The sequence below is a fragment of the Heterocephalus glaber genome, unplaced genomic scaffold (assembly GCF_053883595.1).
Source record: "Heterocephalus glaber isolate CG9 unplaced genomic scaffold, H.glaber_assembly_v1.0 deba00001719, whole genome shotgun sequence".
NCBI classification, from domain to species: domain Eukaryota; kingdom Metazoa; phylum Chordata; class Mammalia; order Rodentia; family Bathyergidae; genus Heterocephalus; species Heterocephalus glaber.
The window spans coordinates 1,794,410-1,822,269 of NW_028258432.1; the positions used below are offsets into that span (position 1 = coordinate 1,794,410).

The 27,860-nt window shown below is 39.2% G+C and overlaps 1 protein-coding gene across 4 annotated transcripts in view; it reads left to right on the forward strand.

Moving 5' to 3' along the window:
• The window catches only part of LOC101711817 (zinc finger MYM-type protein 2), a 111,236-nt gene extending 102,329 nt beyond the window's left edge, over nucleotides 1–8,907 (forward strand). For 3 of the 4 annotated variants that reach the window (XM_004854889.4, XM_021236378.2, XM_021236379.2), the window contains 4 exons: nucleotides 4,947–5,061; nucleotides 5,699–5,950; nucleotides 6,370–6,490; nucleotides 8,039–8,907. In XM_004854889.4, the coding sequence (XP_004854946.1) occupies nucleotides 4,947–5,061; nucleotides 5,699–5,950; nucleotides 6,370–6,490; nucleotides 8,039–8,231 (681 nt within the window). In that variant the 3' untranslated portion in view covers nucleotides 8,232–8,907. Of the gene's footprint in view, nucleotides 1–4,946; nucleotides 5,062–5,698; nucleotides 5,951–6,369; nucleotides 6,497–8,038 lie in introns of those variants that run through there. The other variant, XR_002386190.2, reaches the window with a different exon arrangement.
• Nucleotides 8,908–27,860: the final 18,953 nt, after the last annotated feature.

A 27,860-nucleotide genomic window follows, 5' to 3' on the forward strand; every position in this document is an offset into this window, starting at 1 on the left:
ACAAGAATTTGAAGAAAAAAATTCTACTGTGTTCTGTTGCTGTAGGTGTTCCAAAAATGGAATACTATGCATTGAAGGGTTAAAATTAATTGAAAACTCTTTTTACAGAAATAAGTCCTGTTTCGTGTTACTTTAAGAATGTATACAGAATAAACTGTTAAATCTTTTCTGTCATTTTGTTTATATCTAATGAGAGAAATAAGATAATTTTAAAGTGGAAGTTTTTGTTGTTCTTGCCATACTGGGAATTGAACCCAGGGCCTTTGCACTGAACTACATTCTAGCCCTTTTAAAATTATTTTTGAAACCGGATCTTGCCAAGTTTCCCAGGCTGGGCTTGAATTTGCAATCCTCTTGCTTCAGACTCCAGAGTGCTGGGAGTACAGGTGTACACTATCATTCCAGACCTAATAGGTCTGTTGAAAGATTAATGTTGTTAGTTATAAGGGCTAAATCTTGTGAATGTATACAAGAGTAAATAGTTATTTCTTAAAGAACTGGTGCGTTTATTTCTGAAAAATGATTCCTAAAAAAGAAAGCATATCACTGAATCATAAGAAAAATGTATTTTTAAAAATTTTCAGAGAAAAAAAAAATTTTTCAGAGATACCACAATGTTGCTTTTGTAAGAGTTGAGGATCTTTTGTTTATTGCTCCTTTGCATTTGCTTTTCTGTGAATTACTCCTTTATCTAATAATTTGTTTATCCTGTTGATTTTGTGAGAAGTTCCCTGTGTATTCTAGAACCCTATGTGATTTCCCCACATTTTTCCCAAGATTTTTATTTTTTACATGTCAAGTCTTTTATAAATAGGATTTTTTTAAAAATGTAAACTCCACTTCCTAAGTTTTAAAAATACATAACAAATTGACTTATATGACTTTTTTTTAATGACTTCTTAAGTTCAACTTTGTGTATTCACAGGACCTTAAGACTTTGCTTATTTTTTTAAGCAAAAAATAATGGATCAGGTGGTTTTGCTAATCCTTCTTTGAGTGGTTCATTCTTCAGACATTAGTTAAATACCAATTTACTGGACACTGGATGTTGGAATGGGCTTTGGAAATTGAGATAAGCATGTTAATAGCTTATTATGTTTGTTGACTGCTTATTGCTTTCCATGCACTGTGTTAAGTGTTGGAGATGTCATTTAATCTCTTAATAACCTTTTATCATTTTCTGATGAGGAAATAAAGTGGCTTTCCCCAGTTATATCTCATAAATTTGAATCTGATAGCAGTTTGATATATTAGTAGCACAGAATTGAGACAAGTAAATTCTGCCAGAATGTATAATTGAAATAATATGATATGAAAATATATAAAAATGTAACACATAATGTGTTGTGTCCCCCCCCACACACACACTAGGGATTCAACCCAGGGGCTTTTCATTGAGTTACCTAAGGCCTTTTTGAGACAGAATCTTCCTAAGTCTCTGAATTGCCCAGGCTGTTCTGGAGCTTAAGAGCTTCCTGCCTCAGTCTCAGAGTTCTGGGTTTACTGGCATGTGCCATAATGCCTAGCTTATAATTGAGTTTTGAAGAACATGTAGAAATTTACTAGATATAAAAGTTGAAGGAAGAACAATGGCACCCAATAAAAGAAGAATCTATACAATGGAACAGTTTTCCAAGGAACTGCTTGGAAAAAGAACTCATTGGCTGGAGGGTGGAGAGTTTTGTGGTAATGGGGGATACAATAGATAGCCTTAACAGAAACATTCCTTGATGAATATTTAATCTTCATCTTTTATCTAGAGTTAAACATACAAAAGTCTTGCTTGTCGGGCTGGGGATTTAGCTCAGTGGTGCCGCCACCTGCCTTGCAAGCGCAAGGTCCAGAGTTCAATCCCGGTACTGGGAAAAAAAAAAGGCTTGCTCCCATCCCCCTTCAATATTACTATATTTGTGTGTTTGGTGCCAGAGATGGACCAGAGCCTTGAGCATACTAGGCAAGAATTTTACCAACTGACCTATGTCATCAGTCCAGATTTTTGGTAGTTTTAAAGATCACACTCAATACTTTTCTGGGATATAGCTAGCCAAAGGCTAGAACATTATTGATTGTGTAGATTGTGTAGAACTATTAATTTGTAGCCAAATTAATAATGAATTTTCATTTTTAATAAAGCTTTATTCAGATAACATTTAATAAGACAACTGATTTTAGAGACGAATAAAATGTTCTAGATATACTCAGATTATGAACATTTTATATTCCCAACATTTAATTTTATAATTTTTTAAATATATATTTAAATACTATGTTTCCTCCTTTAGCTCCCCAAACATTCTTTGACAATACATATCTGTCGTATTGGTAACAATACATGTCTGAACAAACATGTTAATGGTCTGAACATACTGTCTAAAACCATGGTCTTCTAGCTGCCTATTAAATATGTTTTGTAAGACTTTCATTCTTCTTAAATACCAGTATTATAATTTCTATTTAAGTTTTTATTTACCAGTTTGCTACTTTGTCCTGCAAACTATTTTTTTTTTTTTTTGGTACTGGGGCAAACTATTTTTAATCCATAAGAATTAGGGTCCTTGAAATATGACTAGTCTGAAATGAGAAGTGTTTAAAGTTGTAAAAAGCATACAAGATTTCACAGAACTCATATTTTTAAAATGTTGAAATAACATTTTGAAAAAAAATTTAAAAAAGAAATAACATTTTGGATATATTGTGTTAAGTAAAATACTCAATATTCCTGTTTCTTTTTTTTTTTTATGACCATTAGAATATTTAAAATCACTTGTCTAGCTGGGCACCATGCCAAGTGCTTGTTATTCCAGCTACTTGGGAGGCTGAAGGAGGAAGATCTCAAGTTTGAGGACAACCTGGGCAGTTAGTGAGTCCCTGTCTCAAAAAGTGTTGGGGATATAGTTCAGATAGACTAACGTGCTCAGACTCCTGGATTCAATTTCTAGCTCCACACACCAAAAAGGAATACTTACTAGTTAAAGTAATTGTATAAGTGAAAACATTCTGTTTTTTGTTTTCCTCTTTTTTTTGATGCTAAGCTAAGGATCAGTCCTAGTCCCTCGCGTGTGCGAGGCAAGTGCTCTGCCACTAAACTGTATCTCCAGCTCTGAACATATTTTATTAAAATTATTGCTGTTAAGGATTTCTACAAGTTCTTAGCCAGCCTGGGCTACAAAATGAGTTCAAGGCCAGTCTGAACTACACAGTGAGATGCTGTCTCAAAAAATCAAAAATAAAATAACTGCTGTTCAAACAGTCCTATCAAGAGATTTTTTTCTGGGGTTTATTATAACTATGAGCTGCTGCTGTCCTTTCCAGCTGCTCCTTTGGCTTCCTTTGCTTCTGTAGGTTCCCATTCAATGTAAGGGACTTGGGTGGGGGATAGGGTGTTTATAAGTTGGGACTGCCTTTAATGGAAAATTACAGCAAAATAATGTTATTGCTTCTGAGACTACAACAAGGACTAATAAAATATATTCTGTAAAAATGAGCAGGAGATTACTAATTTGTCATGGATTAGCCAGAGAAACCTTTTCAGAAGGACCAAGTGTTGGCATATCACTTTTAGTAGAGCTGAGTTGGGAGCTTAGTAGTTTTTGACTTGTTGCTAAGATTCTAAATGTGCATTGGAATTATTTTTGCTTTCTTGTTGGGTTCACAGATAAAAATATTATCTCAGGATCATTTCCCTCATTATTACTACTTTTTTTTTGGTACTGGGGATCGAACTCAGGCCCTTGCACTTGCGAGGCAGGTGGTGGCACCACTGAGCTAAATCCCCGGCCTCCCTCATTATTATTTTTGTTGTTTTATGGTAAGAACAAAAGATACAAATTTGCTATTCTAAACTTAGGGATTTTACTTTTGAGATTGTTTTATATAATGTATAACTAAGTTTGCATCTTAAAAAATCTAGGAGCCTTACTTTACGAAAATGTATAGTCCCATTAAATAGATTGAATTATAATATTTTAACCAGTCAGTGCAATAATGATACACATAGTTTAGAAAATAATATTTTTAGAATTCCTGCTGACCAACCAGAAGCAAAGGAAGGATTTGGCATTGTCACTCCATTAATTCCCAGGCTTTTATCAGTCAACTGTCATCCTATTTGAAAGGCACTTGTTGCTATGTTTTTCTATTCTTTTGGAATAATGCCAGCCATTATGCCTTCTGACTAATGGAGGTAACATTAGATAACTCAAATGATGCCATTTGTAGTCTCAGGTTCATGTATAAACGGTATATTTTTCCTTTTATTCTTCATGTATCTTTTTATTTGAAAGGATTTTTGTGTGCAGTTTATCATTGGGTCTTGTTTTTTTAATCCAATGAAATAATATCTGTTTTAATTAGTATGTCTAGACCAGGGATGAAAAAACTTTATAAAAGACCTGATGGTAAGTGTTTCAGGCTTTACAGACCATGGTTCTGACTGCAGCCAACATTCAAGTGTACCATTTTATCAACAAACCAGCCTTTATCAGAGATAGTAAGGGGTTGACATAAAGACAGCAGGACTCTGTAAATGAACCAGCATCTGTATTTCCAGGAAACTTTATTTACAGAAGTAGGTAGTGGGCTGGATATAACACAAAGAATCTGTTTGCTGGTCTTGGTTTAGAGCAGTGATGGCAAACCTTTAAAATCTGCATCTTTCTCTATGAACTAATAAACACTAGAGTCATATGTGATAGGCTGAAGATTCTTATCCAGTTTTTATATTCTGGGGTGTGCAGTTTAGCTTTGAATGTTTAAGCAACACATTAATTGACAGTTTATGATTCTTTGTGATTCATTAGGTGTATATGTGAAGCCATTAATCTCATTTTGTTACTGTGCTTGAGCTTTTCTTAGACATAAAGCTTTTTTTCTAAGAAATATGAATTGTAATTTATTCACTGTTTGTAATTAACTGGTTTTCCTTAAAGACTTTCTTTTTCTTGTAGTATTTGTGTGGTAGTAATCGAAAGGACAACATATTTATTGATCCAGGATACCAGATGTTTGAGCAAGAATTGAATAAAATACTCCGAAGTTGGCAACCAAGCATACTTCCAGATGGTAATGCTATTTTAAATAATGTTGCTAACTTTGTGTTGAGATTATTTTTCCAGAAAGTGTATTTAAAAGAATTAGAAAATAATTTAAATTAGTTTTTTAGAGTACTAACTTGGGAGCTCATCTGTTCATTTCTTCTTGTTGGACTAGAAATGGATATGGTCAATAAATAAGTATTTATAATGAATTTCATAAGATGTATAACTTTCTCTGGAGTACAAAACTGGATGTTTATGTCTTTAAGTCCTACAATAGAGATTATGATGTAACTCTCTTAAACCACTGGTTCAGATATATGAAGAAACTCTGTGTGCGTGTGTGTGTGTGTATGGAAATCACTTTTTTTTTTTTTTAAGGAATTCTACAGGTTTTAATTCTTTTCTGACCATTATCTGCTTGTCCTGCTGAAGGACAGAAGCACACAACCAGTTCCTCATTCTAGAAATGATAGTTCCATAGTCTGATATGTTTCTTAGCCTTTATTTTATTAAAAGCTACACAAGTAATTCTAACATTCATTCCAGTTGACCTGGTGATGAAAAGAGGACTGGCATATATTTGTTTTAAAATAATTTTATTTCTAGGTGGTTAAGTAAAAACTTTTTTTATAATTATTTTAAAGTAGTTCTCTTTGTTTAAGGGTCAATATTCTCTCGAGTTGAAGAAGATTATCTCTGGAGGATAAAACAACTAGGATCACACTCTCCAGTAGCTCTTTTGAATACCCTGTTCTACTTTAACACTAAGTATTTTGGCCTAAAAACAGTGGAACAACACTTAAGACTTTCCTTTGGCACTGTGTTTAGGCATTGGAAAAAAAATCCTTTAACAATGGAAAACAAAGCCTGTCTTCGATACCAAGTATCTTCCTTATGTGGAACAGATAACGAAGGTAATGTACCTGATTCCCCACCCCCGGTACTGGGGATCGAACTCAGGACCTTGTGCGTGCAAGGCAGGTGTGGTGCCACTGAGCTAAATCCCTAGCCCTACCTGATTTTTATTTTGAGGTTTTTCTGTGGTGGGGATGTTCAAACCTTGATTTAGCAAAGCTCCCCCCCCCCCCCCCCACCTCACCCCTTGTCACTTGTGAAGAACCTAAGGATTATCACTTTTATAAAACAAGAAAAATTATATCTTCTAATGTCTGTTTCTTTTGTTTGAAAAATTGTGCTTTACTAGAAGCCAGAGGATTCATACAGTGTTGAAGGGCATGTAGTTTGATTTTGCTAAAACAGATGCTAGAAGTAAAGAGTACTATTTTTCTTCAAGGTTGGTTTTAGGAGGTTTATTTAATTTTTATTTTCTAAGATAAAATTACTGCTGGAAAAAGAAAACATGAAGATGATGAGCCAGTATTTGAACAAGTTGAAAACACAGCCAATCCTTCTAGATGCCCTGTGAAAATGTATGAGTGTTACTTGTCTAAAAGGTAAGCATTAATGATAGTTACTTTTTCAAATGGTCATGTAAATTGGTTGACTTTAACACTACCAATAAATACCATTTCACTCTGATTCTTTAGATTTCTCTCTCTCCTTGCTTATTTCCAAATCCACTTAGTTAACTTTTTAGTCCTATTATTATGAAATACCCAGCTCATACATCATACTTCAGAATTCATGTTGTGTTTTTTCTTTTGTACCGGGGATCGAACTTGGGTCCTTGTGCTTGGGAAGCAGCAGAATTCATGTTTTAAGAAATCACTCTCTACTGAAGAAGTTATTGCTGCTATCATCTTTTAAATTATAGCTGTTCCAGTGATTATACAAAGGAAGAGCACAAACTTTTCGGTAAAGGGTCAGATAAATATTTGAGGCTTGAGCTCTTGAATCCCTATTGAACCTACTCAATTCTGCTGTTAGAGCTAGAAAACAGTCAAATGCTATGTACACATTTGTGGCATGTGGCTGTGTTACACTAAAACTTTACACAGACTGGTGGCTAGCTCTCCTCTGCCGCCTCCTGTTGAAAAGATAGTGTAGGATATGATTACATTTAAGAGAAAATAGTTCTTTACAGAGTTCTAAAAAATACAGTAGTGTTCTGAAAGTACTATACTTTTAAGTTATGCCACTGCTGTTTTCCTAGTCTAATCAGCATGTATTTAAAATGCTCTATTTTATTTTTGTCCATTGTTTTAAGTAAGCACTCTGATTTTCAGATGAAGATAAACTGCAACTCCTTTTGTGAAAAACTGTATAAAATCACAGTTAGGTTCTGGGAATGATTTTTTTTTCTTGATAACAGAGATCGAACTCTGGACCTTGCTCTTGCGAGGCAGACAGCAGAGCCACTGAGCTAAATCCCTGGCGCCCTGGGCATGATTTTTAAGAGCTCCTAAAAATGGAAATGTCACCAATAAGTTGGTAGTATTTCTTATCATGATTTAAGGAAGCTGTGTTTGGCTGTGACAGTCTTGGGGTCTTCCAGTAGTAGTAACTTTGTTAGATGGAAATTCCTATCTCAACTGTTTTGGATATTGTAAATTTTTTCTATTGTGTAATGGTGTAAGGGTTTTTATTTTATATATTGTCATTTTTCACATTTCACTAACCCTGACAGTGAGGATGCATGTTTAAATTGATGCATCTTCAAATTATAATTGACACCATTAAAATAATGGTATGTCTGTTAGTAGGGTCTTGCATTTAGCGAAATAGAGTCTAAATTGCAATAGAGAAATACTCTTTCATAACAAAAATAATTTTCAGAATATTTTAATGACAATATTTAACGTAAACAACGAGGCAAAGGATCTGGCCACATAATGTGATCACTGGGCCTGAATTATTCTTGAAAGAGCCGGGGATTTAGCTCAGTGGTTCTCCCACCTGCCTTGCAAGCACAAGGTCGTCCTGAGTTCAATTCCCGGTACCCCCCCCAAAAAAGCTTCAAAAATATTCTTGAAAGAAAATAGAGTTGTGGGGGGATTTTAAATGTATTTCATGAAATTGACCTTCTCTCCTTTCCCTCAAAGTCCACAGAATCTTAATCAGAGAATGGATGTTTTTTATTTGCAACCAGAATGCTCTAGTTCTACAGATAGCCCTGTGTGGTACACATCTACTTCACTGGACCGAAACACCTTGGAAAATATGCTTGTACGGGTTCTTCTAGTAAAAGATATTTATGATAAAGACAATTATGAACTGGATGAAGACACAGACTAAAATGGAACATTTCTGAAGCAGTCGGGATAAAACAGCATTAGATAGTCATGCTGCTAGATCTTTACTATGGAAAACATTTCAAGTTTACTCCTTCTGTTTTCAGTTTTGTAGCAGTGTACCCACACTGGGTATTACCATGTAAATAATCTGTGAGTGAAAGTTGCCATTATTCTATGTAGTGGTTTTAGGATACTAAACAAAATACATTCAAATTCTTTTTTTATTATTATTTATTTGATTAGGTATGTTTGTAACTTTTTACATTACAAAATATGAATGAAAATGTGCCATGTATAATTTTTTCTTGTAGTCAGAAACATCCATATTGCACAACTCTACTGTTGCAAAGCTTCCTCGAGGGGGCACTTTTACTGGGTTCTTGACCAGATGGTTGTATATGAGTAGCACTACTAAAAGTTTAGAAGTTGCAGTGTCTTTCAGAATTTTTAAAATAAAATGTAAACTAATAGGCTGGGTTTTTGTTTTGTTTTTTCGAGGGGTGTTTTGTTTGTTTTACATTTTAGTTACTGAAGCCTTACAAGGTTATGTAGAGAGATACTATCTTCTGTACCAAAAATAGACAAGAGAATGCTGTCAATATTGGTGTACTGTAATGTGAATCTATACTGGTGAAAACAACACTTTGTTCCCCTTATTAAAACCTTAGTGCCCTTTTCTCATTTGTGGCTTTCTGCATCACCCCAATCAATATATATAGGTAAAGAATGACTGTAAGTTGGAAACAAAATCAAGACATTTTTCTTTTTAAAAATGTCTGATGAAAGTATGAGATTCTCTTTTCTTTTTCTATGTCAACTATAAATACCTGTAGTTCCTTTCGTTCATAGGGTTTTTTAATCTCCCCATCCCACCCCCCAGGGTACAGATCATGCTGCATTATTACTTGCATAGTACTCTTAATCTTCACAGATTTTATTAGAATTCTTGTGCCTGCTTCCAGATATGACTGATGCATACATTGGGTAAAATTGTTAGAAATGCCACTCCTAAAGTAGTTGTTGTAAGAAAGTCAAGCTACTTTAAATATGAAAGTATCACATTTTACTATGAAGGTTACCAGTATAGTAATTCTGATTATTTCAGGTAACTGAAGAACAAAGAACAACTGATGGATAAAGTCTGTCTCAGAGGAAATCCCTGTTGATGTTAGATTGGCTTTTACAGTTTACTTCTTATAGAAGATTGCGTTTTAAAAAAAAATACCTTTGTACTGTACTTCTGCATAGCAATTTATCTGTTCAGACTTTTTCTTTTAAAATAAGGAAATTTACTTAAAATTCTGCTTTCTAAGGACTGAGTAAAGTGCTGGCTGCAAATTATAAATCATCTGGCTGGCTTTGTATAGCATGTGTGTAATCATGTCGTTTCCTTGTTTCTAAATCCTGAATCACCATGGTGACATTAGTCTAAAAATTATTCAGGGGGATATTGGGCTCTTTTCCACAGTGGGTAGGCAATATTCACACATCCCTTAGGTATTTCTCTCTCTTAGGAAAAATGTTAGCATACTAAAGAAATTTTCTCAATTGTGATTTGGAAAATTTCACAGATTTAATCACTGTATATTTAAGCAATAATTACCTGAAATGTTTTTGGCATAAGAAAATACTTTATAATGTTCTAACTTGTTTTATAAAGAAAAAAATTTTTAGTCCCTTGATTTTGTATTTGTTGAGTGGTAATCAGAATGACAATAGCAAATCTGGTGTAAGTTACTTTACTGAAATAAATTGCTGATTATTTAATGAAGAAAAGTGGGTAACACATTTAAAACACAGAATACAAAAATGTCCTCAAACTTACTACCTTTTTCCAGAACTAATTTAAATACTTTTCTTATAAATGCATATTGTTAATTAAAAGATGGTTAATCTTAACTATCTTTTATTCTTAAAAGTGGTGCTATATTCCATCAAGAGCAATAAATTTTTTCCCAAATATCACTTCTTGTATATTTTACCAAATACAAATTTCTGCGTGAAGCACCATGCCTTGCTACTTATGTTTTCTTCATTTGTACATTTTAGATTTTTAGTATATGTGCTGCCAAAGCGAGCACCATTTTAGCTTTTTAAAGCAGAGTATTTACATGATTTTGATCTTGACATGATAGAGGATTTAGAGCTCTTGTCTTTGCCTCGATTGTAATCCAGTGATACATTAACTTGATTCTCAGGGGGAAAAGAAAAAAAAAAACCTATTTTATGAGAATTGTTTGTTCTGGGAAACTTACTTCATCTAGAACATGTTTCATTGTTTCCTGGATCTCCTTAGTTTTTGTAGTTATACTTGACTGCAGAGGAAAAGGACAATGAAATGATAGTTTTTTTCCTTCTTGGTGATTTCTGATTATAGATAGTGTCCTGTAAATATAACTATGTCTTGAGATTCTATTGAAGATGCTATATTTTTCTGTTCTGAAGGAGGATTCTGCCATTTAAAATCATTCAGTGAAAAAGATGATTAGCCATATTGTGGGAAGTGAATTTCCCATGCAAATTGAATCTTTACTAATGCATTTTTAAAGGCTTTTTGCTGTATTAGGTAATGTAAGATAATGAAAGGATTTTTCTAGACAAGAAGCTCAGCTTTTTTCCCCCCATAAAAGTACTCTTTACTGAAATAGTAACTTTTTTTATTGGTAGAATTGCTACAGTATGTTAAACATTAAAATAAAAGAGGATGCATATTGTATCATGATTCAGATTTATCACTTTTCTGATAGAATTTCCCTTTTTCTTGGCCAATTATGATTTGCAAATGGGGGTAACTCATTTTTGCAGTGTTACAGATTACAGTAATGGAGAAATCAGAAAATCACAGGTTTTGATTTACATTACTCTAATGTGGTTCCATTTAATCTGAGATCTTACATATCTCTTACATAAGTATAAACGTGCATTTTTCTTTTGCTAGTTATTTCCAAAATGTGTTGTTACACGTCACTTATGTTCTAAACTAACATTGACTAGGATAATCTTGTTCCCCTCAAACAAAATAATTTTGAAGTGTACGTGAAAGTATTTTTAAAGAATAAATTTCTATAAATTATAATAACTTCTGGGTTCTCCCCCTTAATAAGCCCTTCACTTATTTTTATAGATGATTCTGAATTTCATTTATTCTGTTCTGCCATGTTCTTGGGATTAGACTAGTTTAAGTGCCAATTTCCAGTGCTCAAGAACTTTTGTGTTCTTTCTGGGTATGTCGCACTAACAAAGTGGTCCCAGTTTAGAAGGTGATATCCAGGACAGGATAGCTCTATCAGTCTAGTTGGAAATGGAAACTACTACAGTGGTGTTTAGTTTTGTTTTGTTTTTCATCTTGGAAGCTAGATGTTAAAGGTACACCTCAATAAATGTACCTTACCTTGTAATGAACTGGAAAAGAGGTTGTCCCTAAAAGTGAAGCAGGTGCTGTCCTAATTAGTTACTGGATTAAATAAGTTCATGAATTTAGTCTTTTGAAACAGAACAAAAGATTTAACTTGTAAATAAAATATAAGTTGGGTATCCCTAATTCAGAAATCTGAAGTCTGAATGTTCTAAAATGTAAATGTTTTGGTGCTTGCTTCGGCAGCACATATACGAAAATGTAAATGTTTTGAGTGCTGACGTGACAACTCAGAATTTTGGATTCTGGGGCCGAGGATCTAGCTCAGTGGTGCTGCTGCCTGCCTTGGAAGCCCAAGGTTCCGAGTTGATCCCTGGTACCAAAAAAAAAAAAAAAAAGAATTTTGGATTCTGAGGCCAGAGATTTAGCTCAGTGGCTCCACACCTGTCTCGCAAGTGCAAAGTCCTGAGTTCGATCCCTGGTGCCAAAAAAATTTTTTTTTTTGCATTTGGTGTGTTCAACCAATAAAGTCTATGCAAATATTCCTAGGCCTGAAACATTTCTGTTCCAGGTACAGCTGAAGAGAGGGGCACAGACCTTTGTGTATTGTTGAAAGATATAAATCCTGAATGTACTTTCTGTTGTAGTACAGGGACAAGAACAATTGCAGCTCTGTTCAAGACTTTAGGTTTGTTACTCTGTCTGAGCTTCAATTTCTTTGTAAAATGTCAGCATTTCCATGATAGTAAACTTTACAGATTTATGTTTCAATCCTTGTGATTTATTTAGAAACATTTTCTTGGTGAAGAGAAAGATTTTTTTCTAAAAGCTCTAATACTGAAAGCATGTTAAACTCAATTTTTAAAATCCAACTCAGGTAACTTCTTAGAATTACATTCAACACACAAAAACCAATTATCCCAAAACAATGTAGTTTTGTCACATGTTTTCAGAGTCAAAGAACTGCTGCTTTCCATGGTAGCTAGGGAAGAAAAGAGATCAAGAAGATATTACTGTTCCAAAACTTACATCTTTTGGGAAGTGAACAGTGTATACTGTACATTGAACTCCTAGGGAATGGATAAAAACTGTATTCATAATTGAGAACAGAGAAGGATGTGGACACTTTAGAAATACTCCAGAAGGGTATTATGGTCTAGACTAGGTTTGATTGGTTGATTGTTCTCTGTTACTGGAGCTTGACCCTAAGGGCTAACTGAGCTACCTCCCCAGCTCTTTCTGTTTTCATTTTTAGATAGATAGAGTAAGTTGTCCTGTAAATTGTCCAGGCCAGTCTTGACCACCCTACGAAGCTTCTGTCTCAGTCTCCCAGGCTTCTGGAATTACAGGTGTGTGCCACCATGCCTGATTTATACATTTTATAGAGGGGATTACCACTGCTTGTGAGTACGTAAAACCAGATTCCTATAATTGCCATTGCTTTTAGCTGTTTTAGAAATGGTTAGCAGTGCAATTTCTGATTATTTTGATGATACTATTTTGATGGACTCAGACCTTATTTCTGGCATGTAGCCCCCAGTCAGTGGCTAGAGTACCTTTACCATGCATCACAGATAGTTGAATTAGGATGAGCAATCCAACTTCTAGGTTATGTGGAATGGGTGAAACATGCAAAATTCACTATGTCGGTAGTTAAAAATCACTAAGAATTTTTTAAAGTAGCAATTACTTTTGAAAATAAACTTTTCTAAGTCATGGGTATGCAGGTTTTCATCCCATATGTAAGGTGAAACCTTTCCATTTTGAAGATATATTTATAGTCCTAAATTCACGTAAGCAGATGGTAACTACTTTCTGCCTTGCCTCAGTATTTGTAGCATCAGCATTATACGTTAAGGGCACACACCTTTATGAATCATTGCACTCATGCCATGGAAGCAATCAACAAATGGAGTCATTATCTTTCCAGGCTCTTGACCTGGGTGCTGGGAACACAGTAGGTGTAAGACTCAGTCCCTCTTCAGCATATAGTTAGCTGGGGAGAAAAGGGAGTACCTTAAGTCCCATGGGGTAGATCAGACCTCCGGAGGTCTGATTGGAAACCTCTGGGAGAACATTGGTAAGTCGGATTCCTTTGTATCTGATAAAGTCAGTCATATACTGTACACCTGTGAAAGTTTACCACTTGAATGTTGTAAGTTGGGGACTTTATAGAGAAATGTCGAAGTCAAAGTAAGATGTGCCTTACAGAGCACAATCACTTGTACAAGGAGCAATCAAAACATACAGTGAATGTGCAAATTGTTAAAGAATTTATTGCAGTAAAAGATGTCGATTCCTCTCAAAATATACCTCCCTGATTCAGATACGTATCCCATTGTTCTTGCCACTTTCTGAAGCAGTTCTGGAAGTCCTCTTCCATGTCTTTACAAGGTGTGATACATGAATGCCCCTGCTGAGTGCCATCCCAGCAGGAAGACAGACTCAAAAATGTTATGGTATATCCTTATTCCCCGAATCTGGCAACATGTGAAATCAAAGTGACCATGAAAAGTAAATGTTTTGAAAAGTAAATGTTTTGAATTGATTCAGGACATCAAGATAGCCATAACAACACACTTTTCATAAAACTTCCAGAACTGCTTCAGAAAGTGTTAAGAATGATGAGGTAAGTGCATTTGAAGTTGGGGGAGGGCAGTATTGAGGGGATTAATGGTTGTGTGTTACTGTGATTCATTTTTAAATGTAAACCTTTTTTAAAAATCACTCCTTGTATGTTAAAATACTCTCAAGAACTTAATCTCAGACCAGCTCTGTCTCCTTACATCTGTTTCCCATTCTGCCAAAGGGCAGGCACCAGCTATTTTTAGGATGCAGAAAGATACAAATTGAAAAATAACAGTGAACATCTGCCAGACTGGGGGCTCTTGATTTGCTGAGGTTGTGGTATTTGTCCATTCAGTTTTTAACCACTTACCTTGCTGCAAGAGCAGAACATGTTTCACTAGAATGTAATGTAGGGAATTCTTTTGTTCCCTGCTGTATCCCAAGTACCTAGAAAAGTTCCTAGCACATTCTAGATGTTAATAAATGCTTGTTGAATGAATGAACCAATGATTATAAGTACCTTTTTTTAAAGTTCAGAATTTTTGAAAATAAAGGATCCATTGGAAATATGACAAAATGTATGAAGAAGTGCATATTTCTGGGTGTGCCTCTGAGCACTTGTCTCTGTGTGCCCTGCATATTGGTACCTCTTGAGTTCCTCAGTCTGCCCTTTGAGGTGATTGGGTTACAGGGTCTAGTGGTTTGTAGTAGCTCAAGATATAAAGACTTCTGAATCACTTGTGAAGTTTATTAAAATGAGATTTCTGATCTATCCCATGGAGACTGGCTCAGTAGTTTGGATGGGTCTCAAAGCTGTATTTTTAACACTGGTTAAAAACCCAAAAGTCACCGGGGATTTAGCTCAGTGGTTTCGCTGCCTGCTGCGCAAGTGCAAGGACCCGAGTTCGATCCCCGGTACCAAAAAAAAACCCCCAAAAGTCTACGCAGTCTACAAAATTTTTTAAAAATGAAAGTGTGGGATGAACATAGTAAATGTGTTTTTCTTGAAATTTTTTTTTATTCCTTTGCATTTGGGGAGCAAACATTTTTATGGTTTTCAAGGTTTGAAAGCCAATTCACTGAAAAGGTTTTCAACAAAATGTTTGTTTTACCACTTTAATTTTATCTATAGTGAGTTCCAGAGAATTTTGGATTTTGAAGGATACACAGCTTATTTTTGTGGTACGGAGGATTGAACCCAGGGTCTCATGCAGTCTAGGCAAGTGCTCTGCTACTGAGCCACATCCCTAGCTCTTTTAAAACTATTTGGTCGTCCATGCTGACCATGGCCTCTTGAGTAGCTGGGATGATAGGCATGTGCCCTCACACTCCACTGGAACACATGCTTTTCATTCTGCCGTAATAGCTTACCAAAGCTAGTTTATGGAGGAATATTTGAAACTTCTCTGGTCCAAGTTTGAGTTTCACCCCCCTAGCCCCTTTCAAGAATTGCAGTGGGAATAAAAGCAGTTAGTTATGTAGCAAGCATGAGGTGTTAATATTACCCCCAATTTAAAGATGAGTAAGTGCTTAAGGTCCCGTAAGTAGAAAGTGGCAGAGCTGTGATGCACAGCTCTTAAGGTCTTTGTGCCCGAAAGCCATGAGCCACTTGGCTGGCTGCCTTAGTCAGCCGTGGACCTCTTCTTATTGATAGAACAAATGTTTAGTAACCATAGGCCAAGACAAAAATAACACATGAGCACACAGCAAAATCTGGGAAGCTAGAAAGCAGATGAGTAGGTGGAAGTGGGTTAAGCAGAGCCAGTCAGAGGCACACTGGAGTACTGGCCTTGCCCACCCTGTCTGGGTGTCCGTATTTGAATGTTCCTGCCTCTGCTCCTCTCTGATCTAACCCTTTGCCCTTGAGCTCAAGGTGTGAAAGACTTGCTGTAAATGCTAGAGTTTGTATTTAGGCTTTGGGGCAAAGAGGCAACATGAGTACATGGGTATGTAAAACCTTTCCACAAATTTTATTAATAAAATTCAAAGTACAGTAATAATTGAGTATAGTTTTTTTTTTCTAATACAGGTCTAGTAACAAGGATAGATTCCCTTTGAGGGAGTTTTCACCTTGGTTAATTGGGGTTCAAAGTGAGGAAGTAGTTCACTGTTGTCAAAATTGCAAGTGTGAATGTTAGGTTTTATGTGACCTTTGAAAATGTCTCTTCAAATAGGTAGGTACTGCCAAATACTGGTATCCAGGCATGAGCATGGTTTTAAACACTGATCTGGAAAGCATTTGTACAGTTCTGTTAAATTCTTCCCTTGTTCTCTTTCTTTGCCTTTAAGTGAGTTATTGTGTTGCAGATTAATCGTTTCTAATTGAGAGTTAGGTGGAATCTTAGTTGCACCTAATTGGATTTTGAAATAAGGAATTTTCCTTTGTACGTGTATTGAGTTCTGAAATACCCTGTTGGAAACTATATGCTGTCAGTATATGTGGGAACATGGTTGTCGCCTGCTCCTTTGAACAGTATGAGAAGTGTATAAGCAGTTTGATGTTATTTGTGATTCAAGCAATTATTTTCAAGCAATAATTTCAAGAAATTATTTTTTCTGTATGTTTGCATATAAGTACTGTTTTGTAATTTTAGATTCAGTTCACTATGAAGGATCATCAAGCCTGCAACAAAAACTGATTTCCAAAGCTATTAAGTGTTCAATAATAGTGATTGTATTTTTCACAGTAAGAAAAACTTCAGTCTTGGCCCTGAACTCAAAAGATAACAATAAAACTTAAGTTTTCTAAGCCCTTGAGCTGCTGTGTGGTAGGGCCAGTGAGGTTACTCAGCTGCACTACCTGACCGTCCATGGGAGTGGTGGTAAAGTCCTTGACAGCAAATGACGTTCATTCTTGATGCCACTGGATCAGTAACACCAGATACATTCAGGTAGTTACAGCAGAGGGCCTGCTGGCGAGTAGTAACAGGACCTTAGGACACTTTCACTCCACGCATATTAGTTGCATCCATCTTAGCAGATTCTACTTTTTTTTTTTTGATAACCAGGGATCAAACTCGGGACCTTTCGGTTGCGGGGCAGGCATCAGCACCACTGAGCTAAATCCCTGGCCCCAGCAGATTCTACTTTGAGGTGTTACTGAATTAATGTTTTTTCCACTTCTTGCATGTAAGTTATCTTATATGTAGATATAAGATATCTTATATATAAGATGTATGTATAGAAGCTGATTCTTTGGGTTGAGGTGCAGCTTGGTGGTCGAGAACACTGACCTAGGATGTGCTAGGCCTTGGGTTTCAACCCAAGCACCATAAGAAAAGGGGAGGGAGGAGCTAATTCTTCAGTCATTTCAAACTTGGCATTGAATCCTTGAGAAGTTAACTAAATATTGGCAAAAGTATTTTGATTCATCAAGAGCAAAGAAAAACTCAAAAACTTGCTCTGGTTACAGCTTCATCTGAATTTCTCAATTTTTAAAAAGAAATTCTGCTGGAATAAGTTGTTTCATTTTAAACTTTCTAATGACTTGTTCCCCTATAAGAAATACTGTCTGGTAATATCAGTGGCTATCGTGTTATTTTTGCATTGCTATAGCATCACTGAATAGTAAACATGATGCTGCGTAATTCTATAACCTAGCCATCCTCCACTGTGCCCTGATGGTGATTTGAAGAACACCGTTTTCACATGTGATCACACTGCTGAAAACACTAACAAATGCTGCTGTGAAGCAGTGTTTGTGGCACTTGAAACACTGTCCTAAGTGTCACTGCATTTGTGCACTGGGCAGTAGTGCCAAGCTGTACAGTACTACTGTGTTGAAACCATTCAGCTTTGCCCTGGTAGCACAAAAGCAACCATAGGCAGTATGTAAATGGAACAATGTGGCTGTAGTCCAATCCAACTTTATGGACATGGAAATCTTGTTTTGTGTGTCAGCATATTTAAATTTTTCCAACTTTTTTTTTGTTGTTTTTGAGTCAGGGTCTCACTGTGTAGCTCAGGACAGTCTTGAACTTGCTTTGTAGCTCAGGCTGGCCCAAACTACAGCGATCTTCCTGCCTCAGCTACCCGGGTACTGGGATTACAGGTATGTGCCACACCCAGCTACTCCATTTGTTTGAAAATGTATAAACCATTCTTCAGTGATATGCTATACAAAAACAAGCAGTAGGTGAGACTTCGCCTACAACCTGTAGTTTGCCATCCTGGCTTAAATTGCTTACCGTGGTCTCTACTTGATTAAAAAAAAAATTAATGCCATTTTAAAGCAGTTGAAAGAGACTTCATTGATCCTACCATCACTTCTACCTGGTACCTACAAGCATTTTGGTTGCTTGCATTAACACCCTTCAAAACCCTCCTAAGCACTTCTTTCCACCCTATGTCTGCTTCCCTTTGTAGCAGAATGCCTCAGAAGAATTTTCTATCCTTGGTCTCTAATTCCTCTTCTGTTTTCTCTTAAATTTCAAGGTCTTTGTCCCAACACTGCATTGACAGCTGTCACCTCCATGTAAAATCCAGTAATTCTTGGTCATCCTATTCCTTAGCATTTAAAACTGTAGGTCATATTTTCCTTTTTGAAATACTTTTTAAAACTCTGTTTGTTTTAAGGTACTGGGGAATAAAACCTGGGTCTTTCCATCAACCTACATCTTTGGTCCTTTTTATTTTTTATTTTGAGACAGGGATATGCTAAGTCACTTTAAGTTGATTATGCTGGGCTTGAACTTGGAATCCTGCTGCTTCAGCCTTCCAGAGTGCTGGAATTGTAGATGTGTGCACCACACCCAGCTAAAACTCAGTTTTCAAAGCCAGGCATAGAGGCAGATAGCTGTGATCTCTGATACTTAGGAGGCTGAGGCAGGTGGATCACCTGAGCCCAGGAATTGAAGGTCAACCTGGGCAACATAATGAGACCCCATGGCAAAACAAAATAAGCAAGTTTTCAGTCTTCTACGGTCTGCTGATTTTTTTTCTTGTGCTTCATGTAGCTCTTACCAGTACTATTTGCTGATAACCTACTTACCCCTGACCTGTTAAAAGTGTGGTGCCCCAGAGCACAGCACTGAGGCTGCTTCTCTTTCATCTCAGGAGGTCGCAGGGCGTTTTAAATGCCATCAATATACTGACACCCATTGATCTGTTACATGTGTGAAGTGTGTATCTTCAACCTGGGGAATAAATGAATAACTTATTTTGTTTTAGGGCTTTATTTACATACCCACTTAATACAACTGTCCTATAAGCCCAAGGTCAGGAAACTTTCTGTTAAGGGCCAGAGAGTATTTTAGGATTTATGGGCTTCCTAATACAATTGGATGTTCTATTGGGTTTCCTGGTTTTTTACAACCATATAAAAATCCAAAAACCATTCTTAGCCCACAGGCCACACACAAATAGGCAGGCTGGAGTTTAGAGAGGATGCAACAGAAGGCATAGATAGGGCTTAGGGTAGGCAATACTGAAGCAGGGGAGGGCTACATACAAGTCTGCCGAGTTCGATCCCCGGTACCAAAAAAAAGCTTAAAAAAAAAGTGCCTCCTTCCACCAAGATGAGATTATCAATGAGAAAAGAGGAAATAAGAGACCCAACCCAGATGATCGACAAGTTAAGGGGGGTTCAGGTCAACTATGAGACCAGCCTAGTCCTCAGCCACTGCCCATCAGCGCTAACTCCATCCCTTCGCCCTGCTTGGTGATACCCAACCAGACACTAAACTCTCCTGAAGCACCCTCACAGCGTCTTGCCTACCTAGTCTGTAGAGGGCGCCGGAGGACACTGCAAGAGGAAGGGGCTTCTTGGACCTCGCGCTTTTCTTCGTTTCTATGGTGAGGCCTCCCATAGGACCTTGGTCGGTGTGCAGCTTCCCAGTGAGCTTCAGTGGCAGCTTAGCCCAGCCACAGGGCCTCGAGGACTTCACCACGCCACTGCCACAGCACAGGCGCTCAGCCTGGATGCTCTTCTTCAATCGAGAGTAGCAGCTGCTCCCTGAACCTGCTGTGTCTGCATGTTTAGTATCCTTATTCCTCTTAGTAGTTTCCTTCCTAGTCATAGTTAATAACTCTTTACATTACATTTTCTCTGTTCATAGTACGGGTGTTTCTGTCTCCTGCCTCGACAATAACATGAAGAGTATTGTAACAGACATCATTTTGTGCCCAAATGCACAACATCCTTGTAAAGGGCGATTCCTGTGTATGGTGCGGCGAGGAGTGCAGGACAGCCATCTCTTCTGTGATGAGAAGTCAGTAGGTTACGTGGAAAAACTTACAAACCCAACAGAAGGAGCTGCAAGTCTGTTAGGCTATAGGTCTGTAAGGAAAAGAGCTGAATGAGGTGAAAGTTACTGCCTTTGAAGAGCTACAGGAAAGGAATTGGGATTGGACAGGAGACTGCTAGTTTGTGTTACATACATTTTAGTACTACTTTAAATTGTTTAAATGTCTTACTTAAAAATTTTAGATTTATTCACAATACGCAATTGGTGTTGATGTTTGACCATCAACAAGTGAATGCATAAGCAAAATGTGGCATGCACATATAAGGGAGCGTTATTTAGTCTTTAAAAAGGAAGAAAACCCTGACGCAAACAGGTGGACCTTGAGGACATCATGTTAAATGAAACAAGACAAAAAGAGCCAGTATTGTGGCCTTTCACTTGTGTGAGACACCTAGAGCAGGCAAAGTCGTAGCGACAGAAAATAAGGAGGTGGTGGCCAGAAGCTGGCAAAGGGGACCAGGGAGTTACTGTTTAATGGGGACAATTTTCAGTTCAATTTGGGAAGATGAAGCTCTGGAGATGGGTGGTGGTGATGACTGTGTGACAATGTGAATGTATTTAACAGAACCCTACACTTAAAAATGGCTCGAATGGGGGCTGGGGATTTAGCTCAGTGGTTCCACCGCCTGGCTTGCAAGCACAAGGTCCCAAGTTCGATCTCCTGTACCAAAAAAAAAAAAAAAATTGGCTCCAATGAGCTTGGCTCACTGAGCCCAGCCTGGGCAACTTAGTGAGACACTGTCTCAGAAATAAAAATAGGATGGGAGATGTAGCTCAGCGCAAAGAGCAAAGGCCCTGGGTTCGATACCTAGTACAAAAAGAAAAGAAAGAAAAAAAGCTTAAAATGGCAATATATCTCCACCACCATAAGAAACAAGATTCATGCATTTGAAATATGGGCCTCAGCAATGATGATAACTTCCAAAATAATCTGTGAGTAAATTGAGCATTAATTTGAAAAAGATACTTAGTACAATTCACCACCCTGAAGTAACGGGACGGATACATCCCCTCTCCCGAACGTCCACTGCTCTGCTGCTTCCCTGACTTCACATTATTATGTACTTCAGAGAAAGACACTTATCCACCATGGAGCAGTTTTCAGTGGCGTCTGCAATGCTGGCAGACGCATTGGGCGAGGGCTCACCAGCCCTGGAGCCTGCCTGGTCCAGCTGAGCCCCAGGCTCTGCGCCGGGCGAGGGAAAGCGGCCCTGCTGCTGTCTGCTGTCTGGGAGCACACGGGCTGGATGGGGAGCCAGGGAGTCTGAGTGGGAAGGGACTCGGTTGGCCTCCAGGAGGTGTGGACAGCCTTTCCTGCCGGGGCGAGTGTGTGGGACCGACGGAAGGCCACCTCCGACTGGGACTAGACATCCCCGCCTCGGCCTCTGGTATCTCCGCCCCACACTCTGGTATCACCCACCAGGGTCCCTTGGACAACCTCTCCCACAGCGTGGAAAGAAGAGAAAGCGCTCTCTGGCCATGGGCGGTAGATCTCGATGGGAATTACTGTATAGTTAACAGCCTGTGACACACAGGAACATTAACCGAGAGACAAGTTGTGTTGTTTTAAACTGAAGTCTCTACTCTAGTAAATCCTAGAGGTGAGTTTTACTCCAAGACTTTATTCTAGAGAATCCGGTCTTCTGAAATAAGAGGGGACTGTGTCAAAGCCTATTCTTCTTCCTTCTGAACTCCCAGTCTGATGCAGCCCAGAAGCTTCCCACCTTATTAAAGGAGCCATCTAAGACCTTCATGTGGTTGAGTATTCAATTAAAACACAACAAAGAGCTCCAGCCACAGCTGGTCGCTGGCCCTTGAGGAAGCTGCTAGAAATCTGGCCTTCGGAGATGCAGGGTGCTGGGATCTGAGGCCAGAGATGTTAGATGTTAGAGGGCTCCGGGAAAGAGGAGAATATGGCCAATTACTTTTGGAGTTAGGATTTCTAAATAACACCTTTCTGGACAATTCTCATTCTTCTTCTTCTTTTTTTTTTTAGAATGAGAAAACAGACATTTATAGCTAAGTGGATGCACACTGAGGCTATACTCTCAGGTGAAATGACTAGGACACACCTGTGTAAATACCGAATAGTTTCTCTGGTGTGAGAAACTGAAAGTGTAAATAAGAATCAAAATGTATAATAGACAATGTGAAATAGGAAGAAAAGGCCCAAAGGGGAAGGGGAAGTGGAAAGGGTAGGGGAAAGGCAAGAAGGGGAAGGAATAAATATGAGAAAAGGGAAAAACAGAAACAAAGTCTTTGTAAGTAAGGAGAGGTGGAGGGGTTGAAGGGAGGGCAGGGGAATGGGGAAAAAATAAGAACCAAGATACATCATGTAGGTCTGGGGATTTAACTCAGTGGCACCGTGCCTGCCTTGCAGGGGGTCCTGAGTTCAATCGCCGGTACCAAAAAAAAAAAAAAGATGTATCATGGAAAGGTACAAATTCCCAATGATGAATGTCATGACATTGTACACCTAAAATGTACCAATAAACTCAATTTAAAAACCAAAAAATAAATAAAATAAAAAATAAAAAGGGCTGGGGATATTTAAAAAGAATTCCAGGGCCCATGGTGCCAGTCCCCAAAGGCAGACAGGAGGGTTCCATGTGGGAGCAGGTATAGGTTAGTCCTGTGCACATCTGCCCAGCTGTGCTTCCATGGCAGTGGAAGTGCTGATCAGTGCTTCCCAACTCCCACATTGGGAGCCTCACCTGTGGAAAGCCAGTGGGCAGCCCTGAAAGGGTCCAGCAGGCAGAAGGGGACCAGCACCTGGCCCCTCCCTGTTCGCTACAGCTGGGGCAGATGTTTCACGGCCCACAGACCCTCCTGGCCCTCTCCCACTTTTGAGTGGCATCGAGCACATTGACAGTGTTCACAGCCATCACACTGTCAACAATTCTCATTCTTAACAGTAAAATATTCTGTTTTAGATTTTTTTAGAGTCATTAAAGATGTAAGGAATATATAATTTAAACCATAAAGGGAAAACATTTTAATAGAGCAAATAGTCATATCTAAAGTTTTGCCCCCTTAGCATATCGGTGTTTCTCCCATCTGGTCCTTATCCATACGTTCATATTATTTGCACATAAATGCAACCCACCTCCCCGCTGCCATATAAATATTTTTATATAGTTCACTGAGGAAATTTGGTTATGTAAAATAATCTGCAGGTTACTATGGCTCCTTTAATTTTTTTTTTTTAAGCATAAGGCCATTGGGAAGGGGCTGCAATTCTGCTTTCCTCTTTGTTGTTGTTAAGAGTAATTTGATATTTATTAAGAATCCCCAAATATGTGCATAGTGGCACATACCTGTAATTCCAGCACTCAGAAGGCTGAGGCAGGAAGATCGCCACAAATTCAATGTCAGCCTGGGCTACAGAGCGAAGTCCAGGCCAGCCTGGACTGTATGAGACCCAGGCCCCCACCAAAGGAACCAATGAAATATGTGTTTACTCTGGTCTGTGCAATGGAAAAATAGGTGCACAAAGCCCACCTCAAAACAAAAAGACTTTTGTGAATATACTCTCCAGGAGTGGGAAAAACAATATCCTTCCTACATGCTTATTCAGTTGATCAAATATTGACTGGTTACCCACAGCAGGCAGGGCCTGAGTGGGATTCATCCTCAGGGGCTCTTGGCACCTGCCCACCAGACCTCCCCACTGGCCAGGAGAAACACCACAGCAGGTGGCAAATGAAATAGGTCAAGGGTCACTGGTGTACAGAGGGCAAAGGGGCAGTGCCTGGCCACAGTGATTTGGGAAGGTGTCCTGGAGGGATTGGGTTTTATTTACTTGTGGTACCGGGGATCAAACTCAGGACCATGCACTTGCAAGGCAGGCTCAGTGCCACTGAGCCAAATCCCCAGCCCCGATGGGGTTGGGTTTTAAATTGAAGTTAAGGAATAGGCAGGAAAAGAGAGAGAGGAGACACTGTTTGGTCTGTCAGGGATTTAAAAGGTGGCGTTACTGAAAAGGGGATCACTGGGCCTGTGAAGAGAACAGTGAGCCTCCAGGCCAGGTGCAGTGGGGAGTGTGTGTGGGAGTCAGGAGGAGCAGGGGATGGTGCCAGCGGACAGGGGGCAGCTGCATCACAGAGGGCCTTAAAACTTCAACAGTGTGCTAGTTAGCTTTCTGGTCCTGTGGCAAAAACCTGAGAAAAGCTTTATTTTGGCTCATGGGTTTGGAGGTTTGGAGCCATGCCTGGCTGGGCCGTTGCCTTCAGGCCCATGGTGAGACATGCTCCTGGTGGGAGCCTGTTTCCAAGAAAGGTGCTTACCTCATGGTGTCGAGGAAGCAGAGAAAGAGGAAGAGGAGGGGCTGGGGTCCCGACAGTCCTTCAAGACACCCACCCCATCTAACTCCTTCTCTGTGCCCTGACCCTTAAAGCTTCCATAGCTGCGTGGCAAGACTCAAAACACAGACACCTTTGGGCCATGCTGTGGTGTACAGGGCCTCACAGATGGTCATTGGTGGGTGAGTAACTTCCAAACGACGCATCAAATAGAAACTGAGCGGGTTTTGTTCAAGACAGGCGGAGTAAGGGCCGGTTTGCAGGCAGAGGGCGTAGCTAAAAGGTCAGGTGGCAGAAATAGGAAGTAGGGTTAGCACATGGGTGCTGGGATGAGGAATAGAAAGGTGTGAGATTGTGTATGTGAGAGAAGTAAATGGTTTGTTAGGCCTTGGGTCTTGCGTATCCCCCAAAGGCCTTGTGGCAAGCCTGTGGCGTTACTGGGAAGGGGCGTAGCTTTGAGGAAGTGAAGCATAGTAGGAGGAAGTCAGGTCACTGGGGGCCATGTCCCTGAAGGAGATGTGGGGAACCAGCCCTTTCTCATCTCTCTTTTTGCTTCCTGGCTACCACCGGATGAGCAGCTTCCTCTTGCACGTGTTCTGGTCATGATGTACAGCCTGGTCACAAGGCCGAAAGGCAACAGGCCCAGCTGATCATAGACTGAAACTTCTGGCTGTGAGCCCAAATACACCTTTTCCCCTTTGAGTTGATTCTCTCAGGTGTTTTGTCACAGTGACAGAAATCTTGTTAACATATGTTTATTCTTAAATTTTTAGTTAATCCAGCTTGGGACATGTTGAATTTGGGATCCTGGAGAAACGGTGAAATTTCAAGGAAAGGTGGGAAGAGGTTGGAGTTGATCACAAAGAGATGCAGACTTAAGAGATGGATGAAATTTGAGAGAGAGAATGTTTTCAAAATAGGAAAAAACAAAAGTAGAGATTTTGGGGAGCACTCAAAGGTACATTGCTGGGAAGGCCGGGAAGCTTTGCGAAAGAGGGGAAGCCAAAGTTGGCTGCAGTGGGGCTGACATGGGCACAGACTGAAAGCAGACCAGGAGCTGGAGAAGCTCATACTGCCCCTTCTGAGAGTTTCGCTGGTGGAGGGCGGAAGGAGTTTTCCTTTTGAGGTTGTCCTGGGGTTGGTGCTCCAGCGATGGCTGGGTGTTCAGTATGACTCACGCTTCTCCTGGAGAATACGTAGAGGGCTGGGAGCTCAGGGGTCAGGAGTGAGGTCATCATCAGCCCACTGTCCCCAGCATTTCTCTCCCCTCTCCTTCCTGTCTCGTGTTTTGTCTGGTGCTTCTCTTTGGGAGTGTGTGGGGGGGACAGTGTGGATCCACAGGCTGCCTCTCATCACAATGCAATCTAGAAAGAGACCTGCTATATCTGCAGAGCTGGAAGATTTATCCCCGATTACAGAAATTTAACAAGAACTGAGTCCAGAAGCCTCAGATGTTAACACCCAAACTGAAGAAAAAGGGAAGAAAGTGTGAATTTGCTTCCCCCACCTAGTGTGTTCCTCTTTACCTTGGGGCCTGGGTAGAATCTTTTCTCCCTCTACCCTCATCCCTACTCTCGCCAAGCCTGGGGAACCGGAACCCACAGTGCTGCCTGTTCCAGAGGGCCAAGCTAGGGACAGAGTCAGAATTGTAAGGGACCTAAAGGGTAACTGTTCGATTGCAGATAGGGTTGGCAAAACTCTATCTGCATGCCAAACCCTTTCTCCACCTTTTGGGGTAGAGATGTGTTGGTACAGTCAGGCCTGTTTGTCACCTGCAGCTTCTTCCTGTGACATTCGCAGAACTGAGTGTTGCATCAGAGCCCATTTGGCTCACAGTATTGAAAACACCCACCATCCACTCCAACCCCATACAGAGAGGCGTGAGGAACCTGGTCACTGGCTGGCTAGCAGGCCGTGCTCTTGGCTGTGAACAGTCTCTTTCAACCTGTGCTAATCACAGTATTTTAAAAAGCACCAAGAATACTTTTTGGAAGTCAGAGTTTTCCATCAAGAGGCTTTGGCTGGATTTCAGATAGCTTCTACTCATCTAGCAGCAGACCTGAATGGGGCACAGGGGGTAGACACAGTCCTCAGACTGTGCTTTTGTTTGGCTCAATCCCTTGTCCTGTTAGCCAGCACAGTGAAAATGCTGGGGTCAGCAGGGTCAGCAGAGTAGCCAGAGAGAAAATGTGAAACGAGATTACAGGCCATGATTAGGGCTGGGGTGTGCACCGAATCCTTTCAGCATGTGATCTGAGCTAAGGCCACCATTTATCCTAAAACAAACTGCTCTCGGAGGCATGGGATAGATGACAACTGCATTTTAAAATGTTTTGTTCAAGTAAATGAAGCACAACCATTTTGGAAAACAGACAAAGTTTAAAAACTGCCCAAATGGTTTTCGTATTTTGTGTTCTGGAAAGAAGTGGGATACTCTTGGTTTTCAGCAAGATAGGAAGTAGGGCTTTCCTACTAGTATATAAACAACAAAGTCTTTTATTTTTGGATATAAACAGAAGTCAGTTATTTGGGGCATAAGTCCACCAGCCAAATGTGAGTTTCCTAGTTAGTGAGAACTGTCCCCCAAAGGCTGTGTGAGTTCTTTCCCCCTCCTTGGGAAGTTTTCTGCCGTCACTTCTGTGAACAGTTTTTTATGTCATCTGCACTCTCTCCTCTTTCTTCACTGACTCCAGTTAGTCTTATGTTATTCTTCTTTGCATCATCTAGCAGCTGCTGGATTGATTTCTTGTGGTCCCTTACAATTTTGAAGCAATTTTTTTTTCCAATCTTATCTTCTATATCTGAGATCCTGTCCTCACATTGGCTCATTCTGCTGTGTAGACTTTCAGTGGAGTTTTTAATCTCCTGGAAATCTGTTTGCATCTGTTTTATGGATTCCATTTGTTTCCTATGTTGGGCTTCCATCATGTTCCTCAGCTCCTCTCTAGATTTATTGATCATGTCTTGCACTATGAGCACAATCTCTGTTGTTATCTGAGAAATTATTTCTGATTTCATTTTTCCCAGATCCTCTTTTGTTGCCAGTTCAGTGGGTCCAGGTGGTTGAGTATCAGAGTGTTCGATCTCATTTCCTTTTGGCGTTGCTGTAGGTGATCTGGAAGTCTGGTTTTGAGGCTTGCTTATGTGTCTTCTCATTTTGA